Source organism: Mustela lutreola, chromosome 1 (genome assembly GCF_030435805.1).
Source record: "Mustela lutreola isolate mMusLut2 chromosome 1, mMusLut2.pri, whole genome shotgun sequence".
Lineage (NCBI taxonomy): Eukaryota > Metazoa > Chordata > Mammalia > Carnivora > Mustelidae > Mustela > Mustela lutreola.
In genome coordinates, this window is record NC_081290.1 from 280,077,697 (window position 1) to 280,090,095 (window position 12,399).

Consider the following 12,399-nt stretch of genomic DNA (forward strand, 5'->3'; position numbering starts at 1 on the left):
CCATCCCAACCCCCCAGCTCACCTGGACTGTCTGCAGGGTTTGCTCCATACTCAGTAAGCAGGGGGCATAGCTGAGATGCAACTTCATGCTTGAAGAAAACCCCCATTTTCCCTCAAGAACAGCCCAGGATGTTTAAGACTTAGTAAATTCCTACCGGTGAATTTCAGAAGAAACACCTTTCCTTTCCCTGGTTCCTTTCCACCTTACGGCTTTCACCTTCCTCCTCTTCCCATCAGCTTGCTTCTTTCGCTTAGTGTTTGCTCCTTTCTTGTTCGGTCTTTTGGTTAGACCCTGAGGCTTCTCAAAGTTTGAGCTCCGAGGGACTCTAACTTCATACTGTTCGTCTTCAAGGACTGCTCTAGGCATATCCTCTGGACTGCTCTAGGCATATCCTCTGGCCGCAGCTTCTCTGGGTTTCCTTCCCACTTCTGTGGCCTGTGGCTTCTCCGGAACAAAAGGGACCCTCCGCTGAGGGCAGAGGATCCAAGTTGTTGTTGGCTCCAGGAAGGCGGCCTCTGGCTTGTGACCCTTCCAAATGGTCATGTGATGAGTCAGTGTTTCTATTATTCTCCCCAAGGTCCATTCGTGCAGAGGCCTGAAGTGAGTAGCTCATGAGCGCCTACAAGGACCCATTCCAGCTGGCTGCAGCAAAGCTCCAAGGGCAACCTTTCACCCCTGGAGAGGTGATTAATGGTTTTTAGAGGGGATGTGGGAGTGTGGCAAGACAATGTCAGTTTCCAAAAGATTGCTGGAATTCAATCCTCGGTGAATATACCCAAGATTATAGGAAACAAAAAACTGCAAGGACTCCAGAGCTTCCAAAGTCAAGACTGAAGCCACGGGTAAGTAATAACGTGTAGCACGTCTCCATGGTGCAGGTCAGACCATGAAAAAGCACCAGAATCATCATCCCACCGCCTTCTCTTTCTGATCTTAGCACCTTATAGGCAATCCTCCATCTCGGATTAACATTTTAAAATAATCAATCTGGAGACCATTGCTTGCCTGCCCCGTGAAAGCTGGTCTCTGGCATGGGGGCAGGCCTTTTCAATTCAAACCATGACTTGAAGAATTCAAATCACAGTGTTGAGTTTCAAGTTCAAACTGTGGTTTTTGAGATGATTTTTTTCTCTTGAAGACCCTTATCCCCCACCCTCAGAAATCCCAGAAGAGGATGGGGAAAAGAACAGTAAGGAAACACAAGGAATGCCTCCAAGGAAGGAAGCTTACTCCAGAAGACCCCCAAAGCAGAGATGCTTCCTGGCCCTTTCTCTTTTAAGCTAGAATCTCTCAAAACCACAGTTTGAACTTGAAACCACAATTTTCCTGACACCGTATCAAAGGCTGGTCTTAAAGGAGCCTGCCAATATGCCTAGGATCAACCCTACTCCCCACTATTGGGACAGAGCAGCCTTTATTCCCACTGGATCACTGGTGGAAATGTGGGCCCAGGCACTCTGACCCACTGAGCTGAAAGAAGACAGGCTCTGTTTGCTGGATAGAAGGGTGAACCCCAAATGTGTCCCACTCCTGTATTTTCAAACCAAAGGCGCCATAGGTTTACTTGATTAAACCAGAGGAAATAAAATCCGCCTCCAAAGAGCCTGTGGCAACAGGAAGCTGGGAGGTACACGAAGAGCCACTTGCCCTGGCCAAGCAGTGGCGCCTGGGGGCAAGCTGGCCAGGCGCTGTGCACACATCTCAAATGCCATCCGGAAAGGGAGCCCGAGCAACTCCCAGGCTTGGCAGGTCACTGACAGAGGCAACTGGGAACCACATGGTCGCTACAGAGTCAAGGGCAACCGCTGTATTTTGAAAACCCAACACCCATTATCCTTGGGATCCCACCAAAAATGATCACACAGCAAAGGAGACAGACACACAGAGGTCACTTCACTACCTGAAAGGAGCTGTGGCAGCAGCCGCTGCCCTAAAGGAGGGAGACAACTGTGCCTGGACTGGGCACTGTGTGACTGGGAAGCTGGGCGGCAGGAAGTGGAGGCGAACAGAGCTTTCTTCTTAGACTCTACTTTATTTGGTAAAACTCAGAAACTAACAACCAATTCACGGCCCCCCACCTCCTTCCCTCTGAAGAAGGCAGTTCCCCAGAGACAAAAAGGCTACGGTGGCTTGGAAATCACCCACCATCTCCAGCTTTCAGACTCGGGCAGCTCACGGCCTGGTCAGGCCTCCAGACCCAAAGCTCTCAGGCAATAGAGAAAGCAAAAGGAAGCTCTCACTTCAGAGACAATGAACCCGTCCCGCCCCTCCTCCCCCCTACCCATAGCCTCCCCACACCCCAACCTAAATAAAAAGATAGCAGAGGACAATGCAGGAGTGTGAGATACACACACACACACGCACGCACGCACGCACGCACGCACAGCACACACACGGAGCTTCCTTTCAGCCCAAGAGCTGCAAAATCCCTCCCTGGAAGGAGGGCAGCAGGCAACACCAATCAAGGCTTGGTGTCCAAAGTGATGGTTGGAATCCTCTGGGACTGGTAAAAATCCAGGGAGAAAATATTCCGCCTTCACCCCATTCCCAGGTCTCCAGTGAACTGGTTTTAGTTCAAAGAAATCCCCATTTTCACACAGGTAGACTGTGGCTTCTGGGATAGCTGGCGTAGGGAAAGGCTTCCCATGGCCGAGAAGACAATGGTGGGGGAGGGGAGCAGGGCAGGAGAGCAAAGCCTTCGGGGAGGGCCTGGGAAGGGGGCTCCCAGCCCTGGGCTAATGGATCCGTGTCAGCTCCTCCACAACCTTGATCAGGTCATCTGCGGTGGCCTCTCGCTTCATCCCGCTGCCATCATCATACTGCAAGGAGAAAAGGGGAGGGCTGTGAGGGCCACGAGTGCACTCTCCCTCACCAGGAGACGGGACAGTCACAGCAAGAGGCACCCGGCCCCACTACTGCCGTGACAAGGAGGAAGGGCTCATCAGAAACCCACACGCTCTCCTGAAAGGTACAAGTCAGCAAGGTCTACGGATGGCAAAGCTGATTGGGAGGCCACCACCTGGCATATGTTTCCCCCCCTTCTAGGATGTCCCCCGAGGCACCAACTCCAGTGAGCAATATCTCAAAACCCCCCACTGGAGAACTTCTCTTCCCGGCAGGATGCTGACCCGATTCCCGTGCCTCCTGTCTGCGGGCTGACAGGGACCCCACATGTGCCCATCACGCCCTCACTTCCGCAGCACAGGTCACACAGGGAAAGGTCCTAGTGCGGTGCCATGACCCTCAGATTCCACCTTCCTGCAGGGGAAGGAAACTACTCAGGAAGGCCGCCGCCAGCGCTGGGGGATCGAAGCGGAGCACTCGGTGCTCCGATGTTCTCCAGCACGGCCGGCCCCACCAAGGACTTGGGTCACAGGCACGGGGCCAAACACCACACCAGCTAGCTCACCTGTAGGTTTGCCACCACCTCCTGCATCTTGGGCCGGCTGATGTCCAGGAAACTCTCAATCAAGTCTCCATCAATGAAGCCCGTGGCGGGTTCTGTCTTTCGCTCAGTATGAAAAGATCTCCAGGTAGACAGGTGAGTTAAGGAATGGGCGGTATCCACCAACAGCCTTACTCTCGGTCACCCCCACCTCTGCCTAGACCATAGTCTAAAGCAAGCATCAGGACGGGAACAGGAAATAACATTTTTAACTAAAAATCACATTGCTTTTCGGACAGTCTGGAACTGGAAGACATTAGGTGAAATTATTACCCATTCTAATGATTCTCAACTGGGGTGATGTTCAAGACAATGTTTTTAATGCAGATCAGACCCTCCTTGGCATACAGCCTAGATGTACGTGGACATTTTCTACAAGTGCTCCAAGGCAGCCAGATGTGCCTGCCTGGGAAGAGCCCCGCTCCGGAGCCTAACCTGATCTTCACAGGTGTACAAACGGAGGCTTGCCCAGAGCCTCGCTGGTTGGCAGAAGCCAACACGTCAGCCTATCACCTCCCTCCCAGAGGAGAGCAGGAGCCCTCCCACCTCCGGCCTGGGGAGGACCCTTTCCATCTCCCGGAACGAGCGAATGTCCAGCAATACTTGGATCCTGGGTGTGCCAGCGGGGCTGATCCCCGGGCTTCTGGAGTTTCCGGCTTCACTTTCCCCCTCTTCTTCCACTGGCCTCTCTCACGAGGTTTCTCAGACAATGCTGTCCCCTACAGATCTCCAAAAGTATGTTCCTAACATGGTCATCTGAACTTCATGTCTGACATGTAAGGCCAGAGAAACCAGAGGCAGATGTATTTCAAGAACACCAGTCTACACTTCCGAGGAGAACCAGGTAAGCTGGGTGACCGTACACGAGGATTCCCGATACAATTCCACTAGTGGGTTTTAATTTTTTCCCCCCAAAAAAGTATATTTAAAAAACAGCACAAGAGCCTATTCCCCACAGGACACTAGTCAAGACATTTCCCAAAGGAACAGCAGTTTCCAGAAGCAGCTAAGGGTAAGGCAGCGCTCTGGCTGTGCTACGACACGCCGCCGGGAAGGATATAAGGAGTGCTCGATCTTGCCCACGCTCTTGATGACTTTATTGAGTCGATTCTGCATGTCCAACAGGAGATTGTACCAGCTCTCGGACAGCGAGGTCACCAGCCCTGAAGCGGCAAAGGGAGCCGAGAGCTGCCGACAGTGGCAGGGCGCGGAGCCCGCAGCAGGCATCTTCTACCAAGGGCAGCCCGGGAAAGGAGCGCGAGGAGGGACGAGCTGGGGCAGCCTCTGCTAGTGAGCTCCGAGGTGCTCGGTTCGAGGGTCCAACCGCTCTCCGTCCCCCGGAAGGCTGGTCTGAGGACAGGGGCCTGCGGGGGAGGGCACCCTGCAGGGGCCAACCTTACCAATCATGCCGTTGACTGTGCCAAAGAGCACCGAGCCCTGCGTGGGGGTGGAAGTCTCGCCCAGGTTCTGCATGACCAGAGAGCCGTGACAAAAGACGTTGACAAACTCGCCCAGGTGGAAGAGACCGACCTCCTGGAGGTGTTGCCGCTCCTCATCGGTGGTGGCAGCACTGAAAGGCGTGCGAGACACTCACTCCCCGCACCTCCCGGCCCCACCAGGAGGCCCCCACAAGGACCACTCCCCGAGGAGCCCACAGCGGCAGAGCCCGTCTGAGGGGCTGACGGTTGTGGCTCGGATTCGCTGGTGAAAGAACTCTACCCCGGTGAAGAGCAGCACCTATGCCCGAGAGAGGACCTCGTCACCGGACCCAGGGCCCCGCCCCCGCCCCACCAGTCCCGAAGCCCGCGCTCACCTATCCTTCTGACACACAAACAAGTTAAAGGCATTTTCGGCCCCCAGGAAATTGTCATCATCCAAGATCTCCACAGCACTCATCCAGTTAGGATTAAAGTCTCGAGCGATCTTAAAACAGATAAGGTACAACACGAAAATATAATCAGCGGTCGCCCGGAAGCCAAGATCCTGTCCCGCAGAAGACGCAGCCCATTTCACAACTGCCAGTCTACACGGATTCTACCCCCGACCTCCGGCCGGCACGCCCCATTTGGTTGCAGCTGCCCAGAAATGGCGCCCTACTCAGATTTATGCTGCGGGGAGGGGACCTCTGAAAATACCTCATCAACGCAGAGCGTTCGCTCCAGGGAAAAACCTTCTGCCCCCACTGGGCTTGATTACCCCTCACCACCAAAGAAACACTTGCAGGGACCACATCTGCCCCGATCCCTCCAACTACCTCTTCAAAGTTCCCCTCCATGGGCTTGTAGGCAAGCAGCAGCACTGAGCGCATCAGGTCGCCCACCAGGATGAAGTCGCCCTTGGTCTTCAGGTAGAGGGCCATGATGTTGTTGTAGTGATTGCACTCCGTGCGAAGCTCCTTTTCTGTTGTCCACTCATAAAGCCGCACCTGTGAAGGACATCTCATTTCTCTCAATCCAAGGGGTCAAGTGCTCTCGCACTGACCAATGTCCCCCTCCGCCACCCTCCATCTGTAGCACCACTTCCGAAAGCGCAGCATGGGGTGTGACATGGTTTGCTGCGGTACTGGTGTGGATATTTATTATTTGGGTATTATATATTTACGAAATATGAAAATAGAGCAAGAACGTCCAACTGGTAACACAAAGTTTCCCTTTACCTAAAAAATGAGTCAGCATGAAAATACTAAATAAACAGTGATGCATGTAATACTGAGGACAGGACAAAAGGCGGTCTTCTCGTGACTGAAGGGTGATAACGGACCTGCAGAAATATTTCTGAAAAAAGAAGATCCACCTCCAGTTTCCTGATCAGAAAGGAACAAAATCACCTCCCAATGAACCGTCTTTTCTGAGCCCTTCTCAAAACATGCACTCCCAGAACATTCTGACGTGAGCCCAACGAGTAGAGAAAACGAAATGGAAATTCCAGCACAAACACTGTCAAATAACTAAAGGACTCTTCAAGCACTGGAGTCTGTGGCCACCAGACTCCACCAAAGGGTCCCCCTTCCCCATGCCTTCCTGTCTTGTCCCCTGCAATGCTTCTTCAGTTACGACCACACCTCCAAACGAAGGCAGATGCTTTACATCAGCAGACAGCTATCCAGTCAGAGAAGACAGACTCAACTCCCTGGGAAGCCTACCCTGGCAGACCCTTCAGGATCCCAGTGGTCCCACCCATGGGGTCATGTCAGGCTCTGCACTCAGCGGGAAGACTCTCCCCCATCCCTCTCCCTCTCCCCCCGTTCACATGCACGCTCTCTCTCAAATGAATAAATCTTGAAAATAAACAAAAAGGGGGCGCCTGGGTGGCTCAGTGGGTTAAGCCTCTGCCTTCGGCTCAGGTCATGATCTCAGGGTCCTGGGATCCAGCCCCACATCAGGCTCTGTGCTCAGTGGGGAACCCGCCTCCCCCTCTTTCTGCCTGCCTCTCTGCCTACTTGTGATCTCTCTCCCAAATAAATAACATCTTTAAATAAATAAATAAACAAACAAACAAACAAAAGTGGGGTCATCTGGCTAGCACAGTCAGTTGAGCATCCAGCTCTCGGTTTCGGGTCCGGTGATAATCTCAGGGTTGAGGGATTGAGCCCAATGTCGGGCTCTGCACTTGGCACAGAGAATGCTTGGGATTCTCTCTCCCTCTTTCCTTTCCTGCTCGGATGCACAATGGGCACACACTCTGTCTCTCTCTCCCAAAAATAAATAAATCTTAAAAAAACAAAAACAAAAACAAAAACAAAAGCAAGCAAAAAACACACCTGAAATGTGGCTAGCCCAAATTGAGACATGGCTGTGCATGCAAAATATCAATCAGATTCTGAAGTCTATATGAAACATACCTACACATCATCTTCTAATAACTTCTGTATCGATCATATGTTGAAATAGTTTAGCTCTATTGGGTTAAATAAAATACATTCTGAGGGTGCCTGGGTGGCTCAGTTGTTAAGCGTCTGCCTTCGGTTCAGGTCATGATCGCGGGGTCCTGGGACTGAGCCCCACATCAGGCTCCCTGTTCAGTGGGAACCCTGCTTCTCCCTCTCCCACTCCCCCTGCTTGTGTTCCCTCTCTCGCTATCTCTGTGTCAAAAAATAAATCAAATATTTAAAAATATTTTTTAAATAAATAAATTCCTAAAATCAGTCTCATATGCTTCTTACTTTTATTCACATGGCAACAAGAAAGTCTAGAATCACACCAATGGCCTAGACAGCTCCTGACCCAACCTCGCACCCGGCCTTCCCAACTCCTGCACACAGGCTCTGCTCCCGCCGCCGCCACCACTCCCAGCCTAGCACAGTCCCTGGGCCGCCCCCATTCTCTAACTCAAGCGTGGCTCTTTCACAAGGACCACAGGCCCTCTCAGCTTCTCCCGGCCGCCGTCCCCGTACAGCTGGGACTAGAGGAAAGGCAGCCCTCCAAGGGCTTCCCGGCGGCCCTTTCTCACTTCTGCCTTGCCTCCTCCCCCACGTGCCAGTCCCGAAGCTCACGCCACAGACTGCCAGCACCGCCAGCCCCGAGCGGCCATGCACACCCTCACCCCAACACTCTCCTCCACACAACCTGTCATTCTTGGTGACTTCTACATTCACACAGAAGACCCAATACCAAGCTCTCTTCTTCCTTGACCCCTCCTTGTCCCTGTGATATCTTGTCCACTCAGTGGTCACCCCTCAGAGCCTGTCATTAAAAATAACTCCAGAATCTGGTGTCCTCAGGTTCACCGTGTCTCAGGTACCCCGAGTGAGTCCCTCACCATAAACCTCACAGGTTCCCAACCCCATTGCCCTGTCTTGATCCTGCTCACCGGACCTAACCAGACTCTGGCATGAGGCTCGTCTTCGACAACAGCTGCGGAACAACAACAGAGCGCTCGAACTCCATGACCACTCATGGCAGTCACCTCCTTAGACTTCCTAATAACTGGATACTTTTTCTGGTCTGTTACACTCCAAGTCCTCAAACAAGGAGGCAAACCTCCCCGAACTTCTACTACCTCTGCTTCCACCCTTCCTCTCTGCTCCTTCAGAGTACGGACACAACCAGGAGACCTCCAGTGCTTCCACCGTCTGAGGCCCATGCAGTACTGGGTCCCACCTCCCACTGGTCTAATTCAGCAACACAGCTCCAGCACCTCCTAACGGACCACTCTCATCGGCACAGACACACGCAGCGGTGGCTCCCTGCTTCAGAAGCGAACAACTCTCTTGTCCCGTCCAGTCACTCCCTCTCTTCTCCTTCATCGCGAAACTCCAGAGCGTTTTCTCACGCTCGCGGCCCTCTCCCGCCAGTCCTGAGCAAACCCTCTCCTAGCGGCACCGCGCCGCACCATTCAAGCAAATGAGCTCTGGTCAAGGGCAGCACCACCTTCGCCGTTGCTAAAACCAGCGCCCGACTCTTAATTCTCAAGTCACCTGACTTCGGGCAGCGCTTGCCATCTACCAACTCCCCCCAGCTGAAATGCTTTCTTCCCACAGCTTTCAGAAGTTTTCTCTCTCGGTTCCTCTCCTACTTCAGTCATCACCCCTTCTCTTTGGCACCCTCTTCCTCATCACTCATCATGACTTTTAAAAGCTCGAGGGTCCCAGGGCTCAGCCTTCCCATCCCTCCTCTGCCCGCTCTCAGCGCATGGGTGAGCTTAAGGCCACCCATCCAGACCGTTGCCATTCAACTCCGGGCCTTAACTGCTACCCTGCCAATCCCCAGCCCAGCCCTTACTTGGATTCCAGCCCTCTCATCCAGCGACCACCCTGACATCTTCGCTCCTCCTGACTACCGAAACGACTGACACATGTCCGAACTCAGACCTCTGGTTTCCCCACTGGGGAACGATGCATTTGATCTCTGACTCTGGTCCCTAACCCAGAGCTCCTAAACCCTTGTAACCTCCTACGGGTGAGCAGCATTTTACACTGAGCTCCTCAATCCCCTGGGATTCCCTGGGTGGTAGGAGTCCTTTGTTCTGATGAGGTGGCTCCCGGTGGTGCCTGGATAGTTCAGGATGTGGACTGTTCACCCCAATTAGAAGCCTGGACCCGGGGCACCTGGGTAGCTCAGTCGTTAAGCATCTGTTTTCAGCTCAGATCATGATCCCAAGGTCCTGGGATTGAGGGCCGCATTGGGCTCCCTGCTCTGCAAGAAGCCTGCTTCTTCCTCTCCCACTCCCCCTGCTTCTGTTCCCTCTCTCTCTCTCTGTCTCTGTCAAATAAATAAAATCTTTAAAAAAAAAAAAAGTCTGGATATGCTGGCGCTCCTCCCCATCCCCTGGGGAAGGCACAGGCCAGAGATTCAGTTAATGATCGATCAGGCCTCTGTGATGGCGCCTCCATAAAAATCCCTCAAGTCCGGGTTCAGAGCGCGCCCAGGTTGGTGACACCCACACGCTGGGAGGAGGGCAGACCCCCGCTCCACGGGGAGAGACGCTCCTGCACTCAGGATCCCTGTGGCCCTCACACGATGTTCGTCTGGCTCTCCGCCAGTACCTGTTATGATAAGCCAGTAAATGTAAGTAAACGTTTCCTGGAGTTTTGGGAGTTGTGTCAGCAAGGTATCAAACCTGAGAGGGGGCTGGGGGAAGCCAACTTTGTAGCCATGCAGGACAGAGGCTTGGGCACCCCTGGCCCCCATTGCTCGGGATGGTGCCTGAGGCGGGGACAGTCCTATGGGACCCGAGCTCCAGGCAGCCAGGGTCAGAACGGAATTAAACTAGAGCACACTTAGTTGGTGTCAAGATTGGAAAACAGGTTGGTGTGGGGATAAAACCCCCACACATATGGCGTCACAAGTGTTTTGAGTAAAGAAACGTTTCCCTTTCCCTTCCAAACCTGCTCCACTTCATCTTACTCCATCAGCAAATGGCCACGCTGCCCTTCCTGTTGCTCAGACCAAATTCCTGGCCCGTTATTCCCCTCCTCACACCTCACCTCCGTGGCTCCCTGCTCCCAGCGACCAGCGGCTCCCAGCGACCAGCGGCTGCGGTCGGCATGACCACCAGAGCCCCACAGATGTCACCACCTCTGTCCTTGGGCCCCTCCAGCCTTTTGCAAGGTGTAAAGTGATCTTTCCAAGACCGAAGTCCAATCACATCCAAACATTTACTCAAACCCTCCAGAAGTTTCCATCATCCTCAGAGTAAAAACCAAAGTCCTTAAATGACCAGTGTCTCCAGTCGCCTGGCTGCCCGACTGACCTCCCCGCCCCCTCCAGCTCGCCCCCACGAAGACAGCAGGACCACTCCCACCTCAGGCTCCTTGCCCTTACGCTCTCCCAGACCCAGGCATGGCTTCTGCCTCCCCTCCCTCAGGAACCTGCCCAGAAGTCAGTCTATCAGCAAGAACCCTGACCCTGTGACAAAACAGCCATCCCCACCCTGCGCTCCTTCTGACGTTCCTCCAGTCCCTGCCCCGTTTTTATTTCTCACCATCTTGAGAACACATATATACTATTTGCTAGTAAGCTTGGAGCAAACAGTCCGTTTTCTTTGTCCATATTTGTCCTCTGCTAAACCAACATTTTTTTTTTTTTAGAGTTTATTTATTTGACAGACAGAGATCACAAGTAGGCAGAGAGGCAGAAGGAGATGGGGAAGCAGGCACCCCGCTGAGCAGAGAGCCCGATGCGGAGCTCGATCCCAGGACCCTGGGATCATGACCTGAGCCGAAGGCAGAGGCTTTAACCCACTGAGCCACCCAGGTGCCCCCTATACCAACATCTTAACAGTACCAGGCACACAAGCGTTCAACGAATAGGTTGTGAATAAATACAACTACTGGAAGGCCTCGATTTTAAGTACTTAATTGATGTTTTTTCACTCCCTGACTTCTCAGCACCTTGAATATCCCATGATGCACGGGGGAGCTCCAAGAGGGATTGTAAGACACCGTACTTCACAAACGTATCTATGGAACTTTTAAAAAGTTTTTCCAAGGGAGGTGGAGTCACAGCAGAGAAGCAGACTCTATGGGACCAGTATTTCAGGGGCATACGTGGGATAGCATGGTTTGGCTCACCTTATTTCACACGGATCAGTCACCCACCACCACATATTTGGAAGTACAGGGGCTGTCCGTGGCCCTCACCCTCTCCTCAGTGCCCACAGCACTTAGGGTCTGATTCTCAGGGGGAGGTTCCCGTAACCAAGGCTAACATCTGGACCAACGTGAGCTCCCCAGACTCCCAGCTCTACCCTCCATTCCCGGCACTCTTAAAATCTGACACGCAGGTGGCCTCAGGGAACATAAAGGAGACATATTCTTTAGACAACGGTGTGCAACCTGGGCTGTGATACCGAATGCCATGGACCTCACCGTGCTGTTGATGCTGGCTAACAGCTTCCCGTTAAATTCCACCATGGAGTACACGGCTCCCTTCACTTCCTTCTCGGCCACAGTCTGTAGTTTTCCTGAGGGGAGAAAGATAGACTCAGAGTCTCCTTTATGAACCCACACTTCAACTCATCAGAAGAATCCTGATTTTCCCTCTGGCTCTAATTCCTGCTCCCAAACCACGCCTGTGAATGCAGGAAGTAGAGAGCGTCCACTGCGGTTAACCTCCACCACAACTATGAGCCCCGATAGAACGCGCCACACTGCAGACTGTGTCCAAGGTCTGCCTCCCCCCCAAACACTGCAGATCTAACTCTCAAGATGGAGACCGAATTCCATCTTGGCCATCTGAGCCGAGATCTGGGGGCTGACAGCAAGTCTTTGGAACCATCTTGCGCAGGGGAAAAGAGCAGAGACAGGAACACGAAGTGCTAAAGCTGGAAAGAGGACCTACGTGGCGGAGCAACCAAGTGGAAAGCAAATCTAAGATTCCTGTGATCCTGGCCACCAGAATCGCTTACCGACCGTTCACCTCTCCCATCGTCTTCCTTTCAAAGCGTAGAAAAGGAAGAAACACAAGCCAGATTTTACTCCTGTGTCTGCTCACTCCCCTCCCCCTGAACTCAT

The 12,399-nt window shown here is 53.0% G+C and overlaps 1 protein-coding gene across 1 annotated transcript in view; it reads right to left on the reverse strand.

The window, feature by feature from the left end:
* Positions 1-2,009: 2,009 nt before the first annotated feature.
* Positions 2,010-12,399, reverse strand: part of DDB1 (damage specific DNA binding protein 1) — a 31,287-nt gene continuing 20,897 nt past the window's right edge. The window contains exons 21-27 of the mRNA XM_059143808.1: positions 11,755-11,849; positions 5,701-5,871; positions 5,260-5,369; positions 4,847-5,016; positions 4,507-4,609; positions 3,411-3,534; positions 2,010-2,820 (exon numbers count right to left, since the gene is read on the reverse strand). Of these exons, the coding sequence (XP_058999791.1) occupies positions 2,737-2,820; positions 3,411-3,534; positions 4,507-4,609; positions 4,847-5,016; positions 5,260-5,369; positions 5,701-5,871; positions 11,755-11,849 (857 nt within the window). The 3' untranslated portion in view covers positions 2,010-2,736. The remainder of the gene's footprint in view (positions 2,821-3,410; positions 3,535-4,506; positions 4,610-4,846; positions 5,017-5,259; positions 5,370-5,700; positions 5,872-11,754; positions 11,850-12,399) is intronic.